Genomic DNA, 21,370 nt, shown 5'->3' on the forward strand with positions numbered 1-21,370 from the left:
ATCAATAAAAAAAAAAATCAAATCTACACATATTTGGCATCGCCGCGCTCAGAATCGCCCGATCTATCAATTAAAAAAAAGCATTAACCTGATCGCTAAACGGCGTAGCGAGAAAAAAATTCGAAACGCCAGAATTACGTTTTTTATGTCGCCGCGACATTGCATTAAAATGCAATAACGGGCAATCAAAAGAACATATCTGCACCAAAATGCTATCATTAAAAACGCCAGCTCGGCACGCAAAAAATAAGCCCTCAACCGACCCCAGATCACGAAAAATGGAGATGCTACGAGTATCGGAGAATGGCGCAATTTTTTTTTTTTTTTTTTAGCAAAGTTTGGAATTTTTTTTCACCACTTAGATAAAAAATAACCTAGTCATGTTAGGTGTCTATGAACTCGCAATGACCTGGAGAATCATAATGGCAGGTCAGTTTTAGCATTTAGTGAACCTAGCAAAAAAGCCAAACAAAAACCAGTGTGGGATTTTGCAATTTCACCGCACTTGGAAGTTTTTTCCCGTTTTCTAGTACACGACATGCTAAAACCAATGATGTCGTTCAAAAGTACAACTCGTCCCGCAAAAAATAAGCCCTCACGTGGCCAAATTGACGGAAAAATAAAAAAGTTATGGCTCTGGGAAGGAGGGGAGTGAAAAACGAACACGGAAAAACGAAAAATCCCAAGGTCATGAAGGGGTTAATGTACTCCCAGCAACTTGTAGTCACTCTGCAGTGAGATCAGACTGACATTAATTACATCTCACACAGGAGTAACCTATTGTACTGTGGGGCTTGTTCCTCTTTCTCCTAAGGGTATGTTTCCACGTGCCGGATTACATCCGGATTAGCTGCGGATTAAGCGCTGCGTACAACCGCAGCGTTCAACCTGCAACGTCCAGATGTTACAGATGTGAACACGCATCCGGCTGCACTGCGTTTACGGACATGTTCTTTTTAGAACGCAGCATGACTGTTTACGTCGCCGCAAGGTAAAACACAGGGCCCTATGTATGGGGTGCGGAGATTCTGGATGTGTGCAATGAACACATCCAAAATCACTGCGTGTACAGAAGGGGGCGGCGCTTTGGGCAGAGCGGGTTTTCAGCATGAAAACGTTTGTGAAAGGTTCTCTTGAAAGGAAATGGCCACTTTCTTTTTATTTAAAATGTGTTTTGGTATATAAATACAAATGGTTTGGCGCGCTAATCCTTTTAATGGTCGCCTAATCCCCCCCCCCCTTCCCCAGAAGTAACCCTAATTGAATAACAACTAATCAATAAATATTCTAAAACAGTGGTACTGAATACAAGAGGCAAATGACCCATGCAGTGTCTCACTGTGTACACAATGCACTGGCAGACTTAATTTTAGGTTAAAACAACGAATAGCAGTACCTAATTATTAGAATGCAATGTGCTGCAAGTAACAATAGGCATTAACCAATGCACTATAAACAGTGATCACTCACAAATAAGAATATACAACTTAAGTGATGACTCCGGGCCGCTGGAAGGTGAGTATATAACTATTTTTTATTTTAATTATTATTATTTTTTTTTTAACAGGGATATGGTGCCCACACTATATGCTACGTGGGCTGTGCTATATGCTACGTGGGCTGTGCTATATACTACGTGGGCTGTGCTATATACTACGTGGGCTGTGCTATATACTACGTGGGCTGTGCTATATACTGCGTGGGCTGTGTTATATACTGTTTGGTACATGGCCTGTGCTATATACTATGTGGCTGCTATATACATACATATTCTAAAATACCCGATGCGTTCGAATCGGGCCACCATCTAGTGCAGTATAAACAGTGATCAATCACAAATAAGAATATACAACTTCAGTGATGACTCCTAAATTAACCTGCTATATACTTGTCTATAAACAATGAGCAGTAAACTCCGAATTATGATCACACATCATAAACGCTCTCACAACAAGAGATCTATATAAGCAGTACAAACAAATATAATTTAATTAGTCTTCTGCTAAAATAGCAGAGTGTGCAGCTACAATGACTAATGGCAGTGCGAAGTGTCGCAAGTTGCTTACAGTGACACTAGGCAATAAACGTTCTTGCATTAAGAGATCAGTATAACCAGTGCAAACAAATACAGGTGATCTGCTGCTAAAATACCAAAATGTGCAGTTTCAATGGCAACTGACCTGCTAAATGACTATTCCACGTTCTCCTGCTGGAGCTTCAGGTGGCAATGGATGGACGTGAAGAAAAACCACGATGCTCCAAGAGATCAGGAAGACTGTGCAAAGCCAGGGAACCCCTGGCCGGTGGCATCCCTGGTTGCGTGGCAATAGAAAAAAAAAATGGCTGACAGAGGCTGACCGGCGTGTGACGTCACAGCCCTATGGAGTGCACAAATGGCCAAAAGAGTTACCAATGCGTTTTGGGGAATAAACAGTTCCCCTTCACCAGGATGTCTGCGTGCACTAGCACCAGACACTTCTTTATTAGCCTGGCACACCAATAATCACTGCCCAGGATGTAAAAAAAACTCCCTTCTCCTGGTCCACCAATGTTAGCTAAAAAATATATTTAATGGAGGATATATTCATTCTGCTTTATGAAACCTTTAAATTTTATTAATTGTATTAAAAAATTACATAAATAAAAACAAATATGACTACACTGACACAAATTCAATTTATTAATAAATAATTAAACTAGAAAACTAAATAGATGCTAGAACAACATACTTCTCCTTACCCTTTCTTGTATATATAGACCAAGGACTATAAAAACCCTTATGTCATAGGGAAATGCATAAATACATATAACATTTATATAAAAAAATGTAAAAAAATATACCTTACATATAAGGAAGGGGGGAAAAATTAGTGTGTACATCAAATTATATATACTAAACAATTAAATTGGGGTGCATAATAACATTGGGGTCAAATGAGCTATTAGAAAGCATATAATTCCAAATCAAAATTCAAACCATTTGGGGCTAAGCTATTAAGTAAAAATATCCACCTTGATTCTGCCCGTGACATTTAATTGATATAATTCCCTCCACGCCAATTTTTGCAGACAACTTCAATAACCCAAAAAGGCAAACTCTTATGGGATTGATTATGAAACTCTTTAAAATGTCTAGATAACGGGTTGCCTAAAAATCCCTTTTTAATATTATTCAAATGTTCACTTATTCTCTCCGATAATTTCCTGATTGTTCTACCAACATGCAATTTATTACAAGGACACCTTCCTACATAAATCACTCCCCTTGTGGAGCAGATTATAATATCCCTATTAGGGAATTCTTCTGTGCCTTCTGAATTACTAAAAGATTGTACTCTCACTCTTTTATTGGAACATTGCCTGCAGCATGAGCAAAATGTACATGGAGTAAAACCGCATTGGTCTGGATGGCTTACATTAGGTCTTTTCCCTAAAGTAGTCATTCCTTTGCTTGTCGATGCCACCTTTGAGTGGTTGGGACTCGTCTATAAACAAATCTAGGTTGACGTGGCAAATAAATCTATAACGTTGTCCTGTTGTAAAATATGCAAGTGTTTCTTTATGATATTCACAAAAAAACAATTGTTAATATGATACTAATGATTTGCTCAATTAGGCTGGTTTCACATTTGCGGTTTTTTGCGTTTTTGCGCTAAAAAACGCAAAAAACGCATGCGTTTTTTTGCATGCGTTTTGACGCGTTTTTGCAACGCATGCGTTTTTCTCTGCATGCGTTGTATTGCAGAAATGCAACATGTAGTAATTTTAGCGGCGTTTTTGTGCCGCAAAAAAAGCATGCTTTTTTTGCGGCAAAAAAACGTATTGATGTCTATGTAAACACATGCGTTTTTAAGCACATGCGTTTGCATGCGTTTTTATAGAAAAACACAAGAATACACACTGATAAGCCAAACCCTAACCCTAAGGGATCCTAACCCTAACCTTAAGGGTTAGGGTTAGGATCCCTAGGGTTAGAGTTTCGGTTAGGGTTAGAGTTTGTGTTAGGTTTAGGGTTAGAGTTTGTTTTAGGGTTAGGGTTAGAGTTTGTGTGTTAGGGTTAGGGTTAGAGTTTGTGTTTTAGGGTTAGAGTTTGTGTTTTAGGGTTAGGGTTAGAGTTTGTGTTAGGGTTAGAGTTTGGGTTAGGGTTAGAGTTTGTGTTAGGGTTAGAGTTTGTGTTTTAGGGTTAGAGTTTGTGTTTTAGGGTTACGGTTAGGGTTAGAGTTTGTGTTTTAGGGTTAGAGTTTGTGTTTTAGGGTTAGGGTTAGAGTTTGTGTTAGGGTTAGAGTTTGGGTTAGGGTTAGAGTTTGTGTTAGGGTTAGAGTTTGTGTTTTAGGGTTAGAGTTTGTGTTTTAGGGTTACGGTTAGGGTTAGAGTTTGTGTTAGAGTTTGGGTTAGGGTTAGACTGTGTTAGGGTTAGGATCCCTAGGGTTACAAGGGATCCTAACCCTAACCCTAGGTATTTCTGTTTATAGTGGGTTTTCTAGTTGATTTTGATTGGCAGCTGTCACACACTTCTCATCATGCGTTTCAAAAACGCAAACGCAGGAAAAAACGCTTGTAAACGCATCAAAACGCAGCGTTTGCGTTAAAACATGCAAAAACGCATGCGCCTAAAAAACGCAGCGTTTAAACGCGTTTTTGCACCAAATTATTGTTTATTGTTATAAATTAAATTATTCTTAATCATATTCTGGACACCATTCATGTTTTTTTCTTCTTCTAAAAAAGTGTTAGAATATCCCTTCTCTAGGATCTGCATTTTGACAAATTGGGCCTCCTTGGTATAATCCGAGAGTTTTGTACAGTTCCGCCTAAAGCTGATAAACTGTCTCTTTTGGTCAACCAGTATTGGTCAACCGTTTTGGAAGGTGGCAGCTATCTATAGGGATATAGCTATTCGAGTCCACTTCTTTTCTATAGCTTTTAGTAATAAGTTGGCCCTCATCAATCATTATTGTCAAATCTAAAAAATTAACGCAAATACAACTCGTTTTGGGGGTAAAAATGAGTCCATAATCATTAATATTTAGACTATCGAGGAAATTCAATTATTTAGAGTGTGAACCTTTCCAAATAAAAAATACAGTCGATAAAACGATTTCATAAAACCAGTTCCTTATGGAATTCCCCCCCTTTAAAAATGATTGACTCCTCCCACTTGCCTACAAACAGGTGCTGTGGGGACAAACTGGGTGCAAATTTTGTCCCCATAAGTCCCTCATATTTGGAAGATACAAATTTTGATTATATGTAAAAAAAAAAAAAAAAAAAATGTGGTTTAAGATAAAAATCAAAACTATCACAAATAAACTGAATCTGGGCCGACGTATATTCTCCTTTTCTCCAACAAATATTTCGCTGCTTCACACCCTCTCTTATGCTCAAACACTGTGTATAATGTTTTGTATATGATTTTGTGGCACTTACTAATATATAATCATTACAGGTTCTCCTCCAGCACCTGATAGTGCCACCTCTGTCAGACTGCACAGAACTCCCGTTGTTGACAAATATGCACAAGAGACCAGTCCATCAGCCTTCTCTAATTTGGAAACTTTCCCAACTGCAGTGTTTTTTAAATTTTTATTTTAACCCCTTAGTGACAGAGCCAATTTGGTACTTAATGACCGAGCCAATTTTTACAATTCTGACCACTGTCACTTTATGAGGTTATAACTCTGGAACGCTTAAACGGATCCCGCTGATTATGAGATTGTTTTTTCGTGACATATTGTACTTCATGTTAGTGTTAATATTTCTTCCATATTACTTGCGATTTATGGGAGAAAAAAAAAACCGGAAATATGGCAAAAATTTTTAAAATTTAGCAATTATCAAACTTTTAATTTGTATGCCCTTAAATCAGAGAGATATGTCACACAAAATAATTAATAAATAACATCTCCCACATGTCTACTTTACATCAGCACAATTTTGGAAACAAAAAACCCTTTACGTGCTTCACAGGAACTGAAGCAATGTGGAAGGAAAAAATGAACATTTAACTTTTTTTTTTGCAAACTTTTTACTTCAGAACGCTGATACCCAATGTGTGTGTGTGTGTGTGTGTGTGTGTGTGTGTGGGGGGGGGGGGGGGGGGGGGGACCATGGTTTGGGCACACATCAGGGTTCGGAAGGGAAGTAGTGACGTTTTAAAATGTAGACTTTGATAGAATGGTGTGCAGGTGTCATGTTGCATTTTCAGAGCCCCTGATGTACCTGAACAATAGAAACCCCCCACAATTGACCCCATTCTGGAAACTAGAGGAAATAAGGAACTTATCTAGATATGTGGTGAGCATTTTGAACGCCCAAGTGCTTCACAGAAGTTTGACGCAGAGCCGTGAAAATAAAAAATCTTTTTTTTTTCCACAAAAATTATTTTTTAGCCCCCAATTTTTTTTTATTTTCGCAAGGGTAACAGGAGAAACTGGACACCAAAAGTTGTTATGCAATTAATCCTGAGTATTCTGATGCCCCATATGTGGGGGTGAACCACTGTTTGGGCGCATGGCAGAGCTCAGAAGGGAGGGAGCACCATTTCACTTTTTGAGCGCAAAATTGGCTGTCGTGTTTGGAGACCCCGTGATGTACCTAAACAGTGGAAACCCCCAAAATTCTAACTCCAACCCTAACCCAACACACCCCTAACCCTAATCCCAACCCTAACCATTATCCTAATCAAAACCCTAAGCCCAACACACCCCTAATCCTAATCTCAACCCCAACCTCAAACCTAACCCTAATCCCAACCCTTATCCCAATACACCCCTAACCCTAATCCCAGCCCTAACCTTAACCCTAATCACAACCCTAACCCTTATGCCAACGCTAACCCCAACCCTAACCCTAATCTCAACTCTAACCCTAACTTTAGCCCCAACCCTAACCCTAACTTTAGCCCTAACCCTAGCTTTAGCCCAACTCAGTTTAGCCCAACTGTAACCCTAATTGGAAAATGAAAATACATACATTTTTTTATTTTATTGTTTTTTCCTAACTAAGGGGGTGATAAAGGGGGGGTTATTTACTTTTTTTTTTAATTTTGATCACTGTGATAGGATCTATCACAGTGACCAAAATGAAACCAGAGGAATAATCTTTCTCTGCCAGCCGGCAGATCACGGCGGGTGCCCGCGCCCGCCATTTTCTTACCGGAGGAAGAAGCTGGCGGCCAGGAGGGGACACAGGAGGACCCAGGGACACCGGTAAGTATGACATGGTCTTCAATGCCATTATTTCTCTGTCCTCTGATGTGCGATCATATCAGAAGACAGAGAATGACAGACATCGCATTTTTTTTGCGGTCGCCAGTAAACGGTTAATTACCGCCAAACGCAAAACAGGAGTCGGTAAAAACCGACCCCGATCATGTCCTTTGGGGTTTCTGCTACCCCCGGCAGCCGAGACCCCAGAGATCTGTTGGGTGCCGGCTGGCGGGCGCACTGCGCATGCGCCCGCTATTTTTTTTGTCGGAAGAAGATGGGGGCGCCCATGGGGAACCACGAGGAGCACCGGGGGACACTGGTAAGTATCGGGGGGGCGATCGGGGAGCCCATTTCTCTGTCCTCTGATGTGCGATCACATCAGAGGACAGAGAAATTAAATGGCAAATCGCATTTTTTTTTTTGCGACCGCCAGTAAATGGTTAATTACCGGTGATCGCAACCCAGGGGTCGGTAAAAACCGACCCGAATCATGTTCTCTGGGGTCTCCGCTATCCCCGGCAGCCGAGACCCCAAAGATCTGCCGGGTGTTAATTAACGGAGCTGTGGTTTAAGTACCCTATACTACCGCCGTTAAAAGGCATATCGGTGGTTAAGGGGTTATTTGGAGGAGGCTGATGGACTGTGTACATGTTTAAGAAGTAGCTAAAAGGTGTGGACCAAGTTTTACTAAAATTCTCAAATTCTAAATGAGAAAATGTGTGTATTGGAAGTTTTCTCTGTGTTAAACAGATTCCAAAGTCTTTCTTTCATAGGCTGTTCTTAGCTCGAGGCATATATGTTATGGTGACAGGTGTGCATTCCAGTGTCATGGTATGTGTGTATGCTCTTCATAGGTATCTGTGTGCTCTACTCGGCTGTATTTGTCCACAGAAATAAAATGTATATTGCTTTCATTGTTCTTGTGCACTAGAGGAACCTGGGTAGTGAACCTGAGGACCTTTCTTATGGCTGTAATAAAGGGGTTGTCCACTTCCAGAAAATCCTGGTCCTTGGGTGCAGTTTATAAGAAAAAAAAAAAAGAAAAATGATTTTAGTCTCTATCCCCGGGTGCACTGCTGAGTCTCCGCTGCTACTCCCACCGTCCGCTATTGGCTTCAGCATTGATGTCACGTTTACAACGCAACAGTGAGTCGGTGAGCTCGATGCCAGTGTAGACCGGACGCTCCTCTGGGAGACATTGAGCTCACTGATTGGCTGCCATGCTGTCGACTTATTCATAAGCGCTGCAGCCAATAACTGACACAGGGAGCAGCAGCGGAGATTCCGTGGGGGACGGGGAGTAACGTGCAGTTTGTCTTTTGTAACAAACTTCAACCACGGACTGTGGGTTCCTGAAAGTGGACAATCCCCGTTAAGCAATATTAGGATTGATCTCCCAAGAGATCAATGTCATCCCTGCTTTGGTAATTTACTGCCTTGTCTGGATAGTGAATTTTTACTGGGGCCTGGCCATAGTTGCCTTTTATAAGGCTCCAGTGAATGTGAGAATTGGGTGGGGACTCATAAAGATAGTGCTGTATTGATTGTCTGATATTGTCATGGTTTAAATCAAAGGGCAACCAGAACATAATGTACAATATTGATTGCAACTTGAAGCCTCAGATGAAAATATATCATATATACGTTCAGCAAGACAAACCTTTATTAATACTGTAGCTCTTACTTTGAGAGTGAGCTTCTCTCTCTTTTTTGTTTCGCTGCAGTTTACTACATAACCATTTCACATGCGGGAACACTTTATACCATTACAATGGAGGTTGCCACATCCCATGTTCATGGCATCTGAGATCTGCGGTGGAGATACCAGGATCCTTGAAGTGTGAAAAGTAAGGTATTTTTAGCTGAGGCTTGCTGCTTTTTTTTGTATAGACAACTTGTCCTTAGTAGGTATCATAGCTTTTGATCTTGAGTACTGTAAATTAATACTGTTAATAATACCTTGAATTTATAGGCAGTAGGTAATCCCGTATAAACAGAGAATGCGTTCATGTTGAAGGGATTGTGTAAATAGTGAGGAATTGGCATTTAGAGGAGTTTTCCACTACTAGGACAACCCCTTCTCATTCCTCATTCAATTTTGGATTACAAGAGGAGGAAGACCTGTGAGGACTCAGAGGATGGACTTCAGAAAGGCAGATTTTAATGGACACAGAAAGGGGGTATGAAAGGTTGACCCTAGAGAAGACTGAGAAAGGATCTAGATTAGCTTAAACAATGGACAGCAACTAATAGAATGGTATTTAAATGGAAAAATGCAAGATTTTACATCTGGACAAGAAAAATGAAAATTACATCTACAGAATAGAAGGAATAGAACTAAGCAACAGCACATGTGAAAAAGATTTGGTTATACTAATAGATCACAGACTACACATGAGTCAGCAGCGTGATGCAACAGCAAAAAAAAAGGAAAACACAGTACTGGGATATGTTAAGATAAGCATACAGTCTAGATCATTTGACATAATTATCCCCCTCTACTCTTTCTTGGTCAGACCTCATCTGGAACACTGTACAGTTCTAGGCACCACATTTTAAAAAAGATGTTGAAAAACTGAAGCAAGTTCAGAGAAGAGCTACCAGGATGATGAGAGGACTGCAAAGTATGTCCTACGAGGAACGGTTAAAGGATCTGCAAACATTTAGCTTGCAAGAAGGCTAAGATGAGACTTGATAGCTGTCAACAAATATCTGAAGGGATGTCACAGTGTAGAGTGATCACTTGCACATGGAAACACGAGAAGCAATGGAATTAAACTGAAAGGGAGAAGATACAGATTAGATATTAGAAAAGCGATTTGACAGTGAGGGTGATCATTGAGTGGAGCAGGCTGCCACAAGATGGTTTAGCAAATCCTGCATTGAGCAGGGGGTTGGACACGATGACCCTGGAGGTCCCTTCCAACGCTAACATTCTAAGATTCCTCAAGTATGGCCCCATTAATATTAAAACACTTATACTCACCTCCTGTGCTGCCGGCATTCCAGCGGTCTCTGCACTCACGTCCTCGGGGCTTACATGAGGTTATGTCACACGAGCCCTGTGCCCAATCAACGCCAACTTCACTATCCCCCCACCTTTGGACATATTGAACAACAAAAGGAAGCCAGGGCTGCAGCTGCTCTCTGATTTTCTCTTGATGTTCGATATGTTCAAAGGTAGAGATAGAGACACCAAAGGGCTTAACAACCTCACGTGAGCCCTTGGAATGCGAGTGCCGACACTGCTGGAATAGCGCCGACACCGGAGGTGAATATTGGGTTTTTATTTTAATGCGGCCAAACATGGGGAATGAGAAGGAGTTGTCTTGGTAGTGGACAACCCCTTTAATGTACAAGATGTTGCAGAAGTAAAGGTACCGTCACACTAGACGATATCGCTAGCGATCCGTGACGTTGCAGCGTCCTCGCTAGCGATATCGTCCAGTGGGACAGGCAGCAGCGATCAGGCCCCTGCTGTGCTGTCGCTGGTCGGGGAAGAAAGTCCAGAACTTTATTTGGTCGCTGGACTCCCCGTAGACATCGCTGAATCGGCGTGTGTGACACCGATTCAGCGATGTCTTCACTGGTAACCAGGGTAAACATCGGGTAACTAAGCGCAGGGCCGCGCTTAGTAACCCGATGTTTACCCTGGTTACCATCCTAAAAGTAAAAAAAAACAAACACTACATACTTACCTACCGCTGTCTGTCCTCCAGCGCTGTGCTCTGCACTCCTCCTGTACTGGCTGTGAGCGTCGGTCAGCCGGAAAGCAGAGCGGTGACGTCACCGCTCTGCTTTCCGGCCGCTGTGCTCACACAGACAGTACAGGAGGAGTGCAGAGCACAGCGCTGGAGGACAGACGGCTGTAGGTAAGTATGTAGTGTTTGTTTTTTTTAACTTTTAGGATGGTAACCAGGGTAAACATCGGGTTACTAAGCGCGGCCCTGCGCTTAGTTACCCGATGTTTACCCTGGTTACCGGCATCGTTGGTCGCTGGAGAGCGGTCTGTGTGACAGCTCTCCAGCGACCAAACAGCGACGCTGCAGCGATCCGGATCGTTGTCGGTATCGCTGCAGCGTCGCTAATGTGACGGTACCTTTAGTTTAAATAATAATTCAATTATAATCATGTTAACAACTGTACGTGGTTTTATTGAACATACCTAATCTATGAGAATTCCCCAAAAGAAAAAAGTACATATTCTGGTTAAGGTCTGGCGACCATTGTGGCCATTCAACGAGACCCCTTGTCTTGTCTTCTTCTTATTAATTATTATTATTATGATACTAATAATAAGAAATATATAAAAATAAAGAATGGACTCTTGTGGGCTTAAATATTCACTTCACTGGATATTAATTTGATCAATTCAGTCATTGCTTGCTTACAGGAAATCTGTCAAATAGATTTTGCTTTATTATCTTGAGAGCAGCATCAAATGGGGCTGAAACTCTGATTCCAGCGATAGATGTACAGGTGTGTGAAAATGTTTTTGCCCCTTCCTGATTTCCTATTCTTTTGAATGTTTGTCCCACTTAAATATTTCAAATCAGTAAATTAAATATTTGATTAAAAATAACGCCGTTTTTAAATGACTGTCTTTATTATTAAGGGAAGAAGAAAATTCAAACCTACAGGGCCCTGTGTGAAAAAAGTGATTGCCCCCTAAACCTAATAACTGGTTGGACCACCATAAGCAGCAACGGCTGCAATCAAGTGTTTGCGATAACTGGCAATGATTCTTTTATAACGCTCTGGAGGATTTTTGGCCCACTCATCTTTGCAGAAGTGTTGTAATTAAGCCACATTGGATGGTTTCCAAGAATGGAACAGCCTTTTTAAGGTTATTCCACAGCATCTCAGTTGGATTAGGGTCAGGACTTTGACTAGGTAACTCCAAAGTCTTAATTTTGTTTTTCTTAAGCCATTAAGAGGTTGACTTGCTGGTGTGTTTTGGTTCATTGTCCTACTGCATTACCCAAGTGCTCCTTAGTTTGACATCACAAACAGATGGCTGGACATTCTCCTTCAGGATTTTTTTGGTAGAGAGCAGAGTTCATTGTTCCATTTACCACAGCAAGACTTCCAGGTCCCAAAGCAGCAAAACCGCCCCAGACCATCACACTGCCATCACCATATTTTACTTTTTGTATGATGTTCCTTTTCTGAAATCCTGTGTTACTTCTACGTCAGATGTAATGTGACATACACCTTCCAAAAAGTTCAACTTTTGTCTCGTCAGTCCATAGAGTAGTCTTCCAAAATTCTTCAGGATCATCAAGACGTATTTTGACAAAACTGATGAGCCTTTATGTTCCTGTTGGTCAGCAGTGGTTTTCGTCTTGGAACTCTGCCATGCAGACCATTTTTGCCCAGTCTTCAACTTAAGGTGAAGTCATGAACACTGACTTTAACTGAGGCAAGTGAGGCCTGCAGTTCTTTGGATGTTGTTGTGGGGTCTTTTGTGACCTTTTGGATGAGTCATCACTGCGCTCTTGGGGTAGTTTTAGTCAGCTGGTCACTCCTGAGAACGTTCACCACTGTTCCATGTTTTCACCGTTTGTGGATAATGGCTCTCGCTGTGTTTTCACTGTGGTCCCAAAGCGTGAGAAATGGCTTTATAACCTTTTTCAGAGTGATGGCTCTCAATTACTTTGTTTCTCATTTGTTCCAGAATTTCTTTGGATCGTGGCATGATGTCTAGCTTAGGCTACGTTCACATTAGCGTTGTGCGGGGCAGCGTCGGCGACGCAACGCATGCAAAAACGCATGCACAACGCAGCTTTTTGTGACGCATGCGTTCATTTTTGCATGATTTTTGCCGCAGAAAAAACTGCATCATGCAGCGTCCTCTGCGCCCTGACAGTTGCGCCAAAATGACGCATGCATCACAAAACGCAAGACAACGCATGTACATGCGCCCCACCATGTTAAATATAGGGGCGCATGATGCATGCGTCGCCGCGGCTGCGCCCGACGCTGCCCCGTACAACGCTAATGTGAACGTAGCCTTATGAAGAACTTTTGGTGTTCTTCACTTTGTCAGGCAGGTCCTATTTGTGACTTCTTGATTATTGCCACACCTGTTCTCAATCAAGCCTGCATGTGGCTACAGAATTTGAAGTCCGCTTCCAAAGATATAATAAGCCACAGTTTAATTTATGTTTCAAGGAGGGGGGGGGCAATCACTTTTTCACACAGGGCCCTGTAGGTTTGGATTTCTTTTTCCCTTAATAATAAAGACCTTCATTTATAAACTGCATTTTGTGTTTACTTGTGTTATCTTTGTCTAATATTTAAATTTGTTTGGTGATCTGAAACATTTAAGTGGGACAAACATGCAAAAGAATAGCTGTTATTTTGTTACAATCCCTGTTTTCTCTGCTGCAAGCCTAGCAGTTCTGTGAATGCTGAGCTCTGTAAAACCATGCTCTTGCCATTAATTAACAGATTTCCGTGTACACTGCACTTAACACAGAAAGGTGCCAATCAGTGGTAGGGGCAGGGTGACAGAGCAGGAGGACTTCATGGCACAAGACAACTAATCCTCTACTAATAGTTTCCCGATGATAAAATACTGGCTTTATTCATACTGCAACCTTGAAATATTTAATTAAAAGGCTGAAAGGACTTTCTCACCATGACCTTGTTTAAATATCCACACTGCTTACTAAACAGCGAATCTTGGTGGTATAAGATAACATTATTATGTTCCAAATTTGCATTTGACTCCACTGTGACCTTGATTTTAATTCTGCATCACCTTATATTTCCCTTTATTTCTTCACCTACACAAGGGCCGATGGCAGTAGAGTGAATAATGATGGCCGGCATGATGCCCCCTGTCAAGTTAAAGTGGCTGGAGCACCTGAACAGCTCCTGGATAACAGAAGATAGTGAGTCTATCGCTACCCGGGAAGGCGTTTCTGTCCTATATGCCAAGTTGGTCAGCAACAAAGAGGTGGTTCCACTTCCACAGCAGGTCTTATGTCTTAAAGGACCCCAGTTGCCAGATTTTGAGAGGGAATCTTTATCCTGTGATGAGCAGGATCACTACCTGGATGCCTTACTCGGCAGCCAGCTGGCTCTGGCCAAGGTGGTGTGCTCGGACTCTCCGTTTGCAGGGGCTCTGCGGAAGAGACTGCTGGTTCTCCAGAGGGTTTTCTATGCTCTTTCTAACAAGTATCATGACAAAGGCAAGGTTAAACAACAGCAGCATTCACCGGAGAGTAGCTCCGGGTCTGCAGATACCCTGTCTGTTAGCGAGCGACCACGCTCAAGTACCGATGCTCTCATAGAAATGGGTGTGAGAACTGGTCTGAGCTTACTGTTTGCTCTACTGAGGCAGAGCTGGATGCTGCCAACTGCTGGATCTGGGCTGAATCTGTGTAATGACGTTATACGAACAGCTATTGATGTGGTGAATTCCTTACCCCCTCTATCTCTTGCCAATGAGAGCAAAATACCACCTATGGGACTGAACTGCTTGGCACAGGTCACCACCTTTCTGAAAGGAGTGACTGTGCCCAATTCTGGGGCAGATACTTTAGGGAGGCGCTTGGTGTCAGAACTACTCCTTGGGCTTGCTTCTCAACGTGGCTCCCTTCGCTACCTCTTAGAGTGGATTGAAATGGCGCTTGCTGCTTCTGCTTTAGTTAATGAGGCAGACAAGAACAAGACGCTAACAACGCAGGAAGGCATGATCAGCTGTGACTGCTTCATTAGCATCCTTCAGCAGATGAGACGGTCCCTGGTAAGTGTGAACACTGCTCTGACAGTGAGGCATTCTTCACACCATAATCATAAGATAAAATAGAAAAATAATAATATCTGTGATGTTTTAAAGGGGTCATCAGCAGATAGAAGTCAGTGGAGAGAGCCCACCAGAACAGCCGATGGCCTGTGTTCTTTGTATGAAGCTGCTTTGTGTCTTTTTGAGGAGGTATTGTAAAAAGTCTGCATCTACAGAGTATTCATCTTTTGTCTTTGTTGTTCTTGCCCCATTTATTTCCATTTCTTTCAAAAAATGTTGGATACATTGTAGTTTTTATTATATACATTTTTAAAATTAGTTATTATCTTACACTTTTCGTGTCTTTTTGTCTCCAGACTTTTTAAATATGAGTTATTTACTTTTTCCCTAGGTGTGCCAAATGGCCTCTGACTACTCAAGAACCTGTGCTAGCCCAGACAGCATCCAGACTGGAGAAAGTCCGGTGGTATCGGAGACATGTGAAGTATATGTATGGGGAAGTAATAGCAGCCACCAACTAGTAGAGGGGACCCAGGAGAAGATCTTACAGCCAAAGTTAGCTCCTTGTTTCTCAGATGCGCAGACAGTAAGTATTCATTAGCAGTTTGGATTATAAAATACTGTATTTTATTGTGCTCTGGAGAGATTGTGGTTTTATTTCTACCTTTAATTCTCCCTACAGATCGAAGCTGGACAGTACTGCACTTTTGTTATAGCCACTGATGGCTCAGTAAGAGCCTGTGGGAAAGGCAGCTATGGGAGACTAGGTCTCGGTGATTCCAACAACCAGTCCACATTAAAGAAACTTACATTTGAGCCTCACCGTTCTATCAAGAAAGTTTCATCATCTAAAGGGTCTGATGGCCATACTCTAGCTTTCACCACTGAGGGAGAAGTATTCAGCTGGGGAGATGGGGACTATGGTAAACTGGGCCACGGTAACAGCTCTACACAAAAATATCCAAAGCTTATCCAAGGCACCCTACAAGGAAAGGTAATGGATTTACATTGACCTGGGTACGAGCAGTGTTCATGCTAGTGAACGTTGCCTTCATTTTTTTTTTCTTTTTAGGTTGTAGTATGTGTTTCAGCTGGATATAGACATAGTGCTGCTGTTACAGAAGATGGAGAGCTCTATACGTGGGGAGAAGGAGATTTTGGGAGATTAGGTAACCATATTAAATCAGCGTAAATAATTTGATTTTTATAAAATGTGCTTAAACTTATTTATTTGTTTACTTCGTCCATTGCAGTATTTTTTTGTGTGTGTGTTTTTATATAATGACCATAATGAAGCATTAATTTCAATGGCGTAATGAGAAAAAAATATAAAACGCCAGAATTCCTTTTATTTATCACGACTACATTTCAATAAAAATTCAATGACTGGCATATCTACACCAAAATTGTATCAATGAAAACGTCAGCTCGGCACACAAAAAATAAGCTCTCACCCAGCCAAAAATCATATTTTTTTTAAAACAAAATTTAGATTTTTTTTCACGACTTGAATATAAAAGAACCTAGACATGTTTCGTGTCTGTCAACTCGTAATGACCTGGAGAATCATAACGGCAGGTCAGTTTTAGCATTTAGTGAACATGGTAAAAATTAAAAAAAAATAAAAAACACTGGAATTGCACGTTTTTTTGCAATTTCACCCCACTTGAAATTTTTCTCCATTTTCCAGTGGACTAAATGGCAAAACCGATGATGTCATTGAAAAGTAGTACTTGTCCTGCAACAATCAAGCCTTCACATGGCCATATTGACGGAAAGTTAAAAAAAAAAGTTATGGCTCTGGGAAGAAGGGGAGCAAAAATATGAAAATGCAAAAAAAAAAAAAAAATTAGAAACTGACTTGTGGGTTAAGGGGTTAAAGCTGATTAGTGATTTATTTTTTTCCTGCCATAGCGAACTGGGAATGTAGACTCTGTGTCATCCACAGTCTTAGGCCGGGGTCACACTTGCGGGTGCAATGCTGGAAACTCGCACGAGTCTCTCGCATCAATACCCGCCACTGCCGCTGCATGTGAGCGGCTGCATGTATTTCGATGTGTATTGATGCGAGAGACTCGCATTGCAAACGCAGGTGTGACCTCGGCCTTACTTTGTACTACGCCTATGATATTTATAGTTCATGCATGTGAAAAATCCATCCCTTAAGCCCTACTAGGTGTGTCGTGTTGGTATGCTTTAGTGCCATGCCACTACAATAAAGTGTTACCTAAAGGGGTGTTCTCATCTTGATACATTTATGGCATATAAACCCGATATACCTCTTCTCTGCCCTTTAAGAATCCTTTGAGTCCTTTTATGCGAGCAGCCACTGTGAATAGGCAGATGAGCATCACAGAACATCTCATTCATCAGGCATTCTCACATGGAATATCACTTATGGCACATCTAAAGGAATTCCTATGGTGGGAATAAAGACCTGTGTGAACTGCCCTCTTGACGTGGACCAAAGTATTGTGTTACATACACTAATATATTTTATGCATTTGGACTAATAAGGTTTAGTTGTAGAGCTGTAGCTACATAGTCTGTCTTTTTATACAGGTCATGGAGACAGTAATAGTCGGAACATCCCCACCCTGGTAAAGGACATCAGTAATGTTGGTGAAGTCTCATGTGGAAGCTCTCACACAATTGCCTTGTCTAAAGATGGAAGAACTGTCTGGTCATTTGGGGGAGGAGATAATGGTATGTGCATAATACATTCGTATTGTCACTAATGTCTTTCTATATGGGTTTTAATATTGGTGAATATTTTTGTAGGAAAATTGGGCCATGGAGACACTAACAGGGTATACAAACCAAAGGTGGTGGAAGCGCTGCAGGGCATGTTCACACGGAAGGTGTGTGCCGGCAGTCAGTCCTCACTAGCGCTGACATCAACAGGACAGGTATAACTATTACACGTTCTGAGCATAACCAAGATGTTATTTCATGTCTGATTTCTTGTTTTATAATGTAGGTACTCATGTATTGTCGTCTTGTTTTCAGGTTTATGCTTGGGGATGTGGAGCTTGCCTGGGGTGTGGTTCTTCAGAAGCAACTGCCTTGCGTCCTAAACTTATTGAAGAGCTAGCTGCCACAAGGATTGTGGATATTTCTATAGGAGACAGCCACTGTCTTGCCCTTTCACACGGTACCAAAATAAATGTCTGTGTGTGTATATATAGTGGGAAATAGTTTGCTAGTAATATTCTGTAGGTTTTGGATGCCTAATATTTCTCATCCATACTACAATACAATCATCTAACAATATATCGCAATGTGGTTATGTATTCATTTTTGTGTGCATGATGTTTATGTATTCGATTATTTTTCCAGATAATGAAGTTTATGCCTGGGGCAATAATTCTATGGGACAGTGCGGTCAAGGTAATTCAACTGGCCCCATTACTAAACCAAAAAAAGTGAGTGGACTGGATGGAGTGGCTATACAGCAGATCTCTGCGGGCACATCCCACAGCCTGGCATGGACCGCTCTGCCCAGGGACAGGTAAACACACGCTTTTGTTTGTCTTAAAATTGGCACAGATTTCTTTTACAGTCCTTGTAGAACCGAAACATCCAAGAACGTTTGATAACATGCTAGGGGGCCGACTAGTGTGGGGGCACTAATGCCCCGTCAACTAGTCGAAGGGTTAATTTGCACATCATAAACTGACTTTAGAACTACTTTTTGCAAATATCTGTTTGTGTCTAGTGTAATAAATGGACTATGCAGGGTATTGGGATAGGTAGACACAACTGCTGGTGGTCCTGGGAGCATTGTGCAATTTGTGGTTTTAGTTTTGTTGATTTAAAAAAAACAAATTAAAAAGATGATAGATCGCTGACTAAGCTGAAAATGCCATTAATCATCAAACACTTCTGCTCCATTTTAGACAAGTGGTTGCATGGCATCGTCCCTATTGTGTTGATCTAGAAGAGAGCACCTTCTTCCATTTGCGATCTTTCTTGGAACGATACTGTGAGAAGATTAACAGTGACATCCCTCCTTCGCCTTTTCCATCATCCAGGTATTCATGGTGCTTTTGGGGCTGTGACATTGACACATTACATCTTAACTGATTCTGGAGAAATTTCCTTTAATAATTTTTTCCTTTTGAGGTTACTTTTTTGTCTGATCTCTGTATTAGGGTATGTGCACACGATGCGGATTTTGCTGCGGATCCGCAGCATTTCCGCCGCTGCGCATCCGCAGCAGTTTCCCATGAGTTTACAGTTCAATGTAAACCTATGGGAAACCAAAAACGCTGTGCACATGCTGCGGAAAAAAACGCGCGGAAACGCAGCGGTTTACATTCCGCAGCATGTTACTACTTTCTGTGGATTCCGCAGCGGTTTTACAGCTGCCCCTATGGAAAACAGCAGTTGTAAAACCGCAGAAAAACTGCGGTAAATCCGCGATAAATCTGCAGCAAAAATTTTGCCCTGCAGATTTATCAAATCTGCTGCGGAAAAATCCGCAGTGGCCAAGAATACATGTGCACATACCCTTATAGTAACTCCTTACTAGAAAGGTGTCAAACGATACTTTATAATCGACTTTTTGCCTTAATAACTCACATTACTCCCACTTTATAACCTTATAACTTTATTTATAACCATTTCTTAAAGAGAACATCATCACTTCCTAAAGCTGTGCCTGAAAATGTTGTCCAACCATCTGGCTCTTGCCTTAGCGGGTGGAGTTGCTACCAGCATCTTAGGTCGTCAAGCCGGTCCTCTTCGCAACTTGCTGTTTCGGCTAATGGATGCAAGTGTGCCAGATGAGATTCAGGAGGTAAAGATGCTTTAGATGATTTGGTAATATGCGCTGAATGTATTATTTGCATTATTCCCTTTTGATGATCTTTATATATTTAGGTTGTGATTGAGACCCTTTCTGTTGGAGCAACCATGCTGCTGCCTCCTTTACGGGAAAGGATGGAGTTGTTGCATTCTCTCTTGCCTCAGGGGCCCGATAGATGGGAAAGTCTCTCCAAGGGCCAGGTATACACATTTTGAAATGAATGCAATCTTAACTATTCTGTCGTTTAGGTTACATTCTAATAATAACACAAACGTTTTGCAAATCTCACATTTTAAGGTTTGTTTGTGCTATTCAATTATAAAAAAGAAAAAATAACCTCTAAAGAAAATAAATAAAAATTAGTCCTATCTTTTGGGGTTGGAGGGTGACATGCTTTATCACTATGGATAAATGGATAAAGACTCTGAAGCATGTTGTTTATCCTTCTTTACATGGAAAGGTAGATATTTGTTGAGTACAGACTATACACTATCTATTGTGGCTCGCTCACACCGCCGTATATATCGGACAAGTGCTGTACAATTTTTTTTTTTTTATTGGATAACACTCGGACTAATTTTATTCAATGGGGCAGTGCTGATGACCAATTTTTTCTTATTTTTCATGGACAGAACCTGTCGGTGAAAACATGCTGTGGTTTCACTTTGAAATTGGATGCCACTCGCATGTTCAAGTCTATGGGTGTGTGAAAAACATTGGACTGCACTCGGATGATATCTGAGTGTAGTCCTATTTCTGAATTCACACAGTGGAGAAGATGGAGAAATGATGTTTTCCGTCATCTGTCTGTTACTGTTCGTTCATCTAAGAGAATCTGTTCACACTATGCTGACACTCAGATCAAACTCTCATCAGCGTTTGATCGGAGTATCATTAGCATAGTTAACCCTATCTACAATGTGACCCTGACCTTCACCTGTGATCTGCTTAAAGCACTCACCTCTTTAGCATCTCTTCCTGTTTAGTCCACCACTTAGACCACAGTATTCAATGACTCTGACCTGTCACAATTGCAGATTAGAAGATTTAAAAAAAAAGTGTAATAGTTTTTTTAAACATTAGTTGTGATTGTAGGTGTATGTAAAGTTTTCATCTCCATGTTGTTTTTTGTCTTGTGACAGAGAATGCAGCTGGATATCATCCTCACAAGCTTGCAGGATCACACACATGTGGCATCCTTACTGGGATACAGCTCTCCCTCTGATTCTTCTGACAGCTCTTCATTGCCTCTGTCTTATGGCCCAAACTCTGACCCCAGCTACATTGCGCAGACTAGTCATCCAGACACTCACCTGGCTGAGATCCTGATGAAGACACTTCTCCGAAACCTGGGCTTTTACACGGTATGAACAGATAGATGTAGTGTCCATTTCATTTGTCCAGCAGACAAATTCTACTGTCAGAATTCATTCTGTTGTTCAACTAGTTCACTCCAAAATAAGTTCATAATAAGTACCGTAATCAACAGGGTGGATACTGAATGCATCAGTATGTGTTTCTTCAAAGGGTTTGTCCAGGACTTTGATATTGATGGCCAAATCTCAGGATCCACCACTGATAATCTGCTTACTATCC

General features: G+C 41.3%; 1 protein-coding gene across 1 annotated transcript in view; it reads left to right on the plus strand.

Annotated features, from left to right (window-relative positions):
• The first annotated feature begins 8,948 nt into the window (after positions 1-8,948).
• The window catches only part of HERC1 (HECT and RLD domain containing E3 ubiquitin protein ligase family member 1), a 163,831-nt gene continuing 151,409 nt past the window's right edge, over positions 8,949-21,370 (plus strand). The window contains exons 1-14 of the mRNA XM_069765571.1: positions 8,949-9,055; positions 14,009-14,964; positions 15,058-15,153; positions 15,356-15,550; positions 15,647-15,958; positions 16,037-16,133; positions 17,527-17,670; positions 17,746-17,873; positions 17,974-18,118; positions 18,304-18,475; positions 18,864-18,998; positions 19,600-19,765; positions 19,849-19,974; positions 20,917-21,138. Of these exons, the coding sequence (XP_069621672.1) occupies positions 14,032-14,964; positions 15,058-15,153; positions 15,356-15,550; positions 15,647-15,958; positions 16,037-16,133; positions 17,527-17,670; positions 17,746-17,873; positions 17,974-18,118; positions 18,304-18,475; positions 18,864-18,998; positions 19,600-19,765; positions 19,849-19,974; positions 20,917-21,138 (2,871 nt within the window). The 5' untranslated portion in view covers positions 8,949-9,055; positions 14,009-14,031. The remainder of the gene's footprint in view (positions 9,056-14,008; positions 14,965-15,057; positions 15,154-15,355; positions 15,551-15,646; positions 15,959-16,036; positions 16,134-17,526; positions 17,671-17,745; positions 17,874-17,973; positions 18,119-18,303; positions 18,476-18,863; positions 18,999-19,599; positions 19,766-19,848; positions 19,975-20,916; positions 21,139-21,370) is intronic.

Source organism: Ranitomeya imitator, chromosome 4, assembly GCF_032444005.1.
Source record: "Ranitomeya imitator isolate aRanImi1 chromosome 4, aRanImi1.pri, whole genome shotgun sequence".
NCBI lineage: Eukaryota > Metazoa > Chordata > Amphibia > Anura > Dendrobatidae > Ranitomeya > Ranitomeya imitator.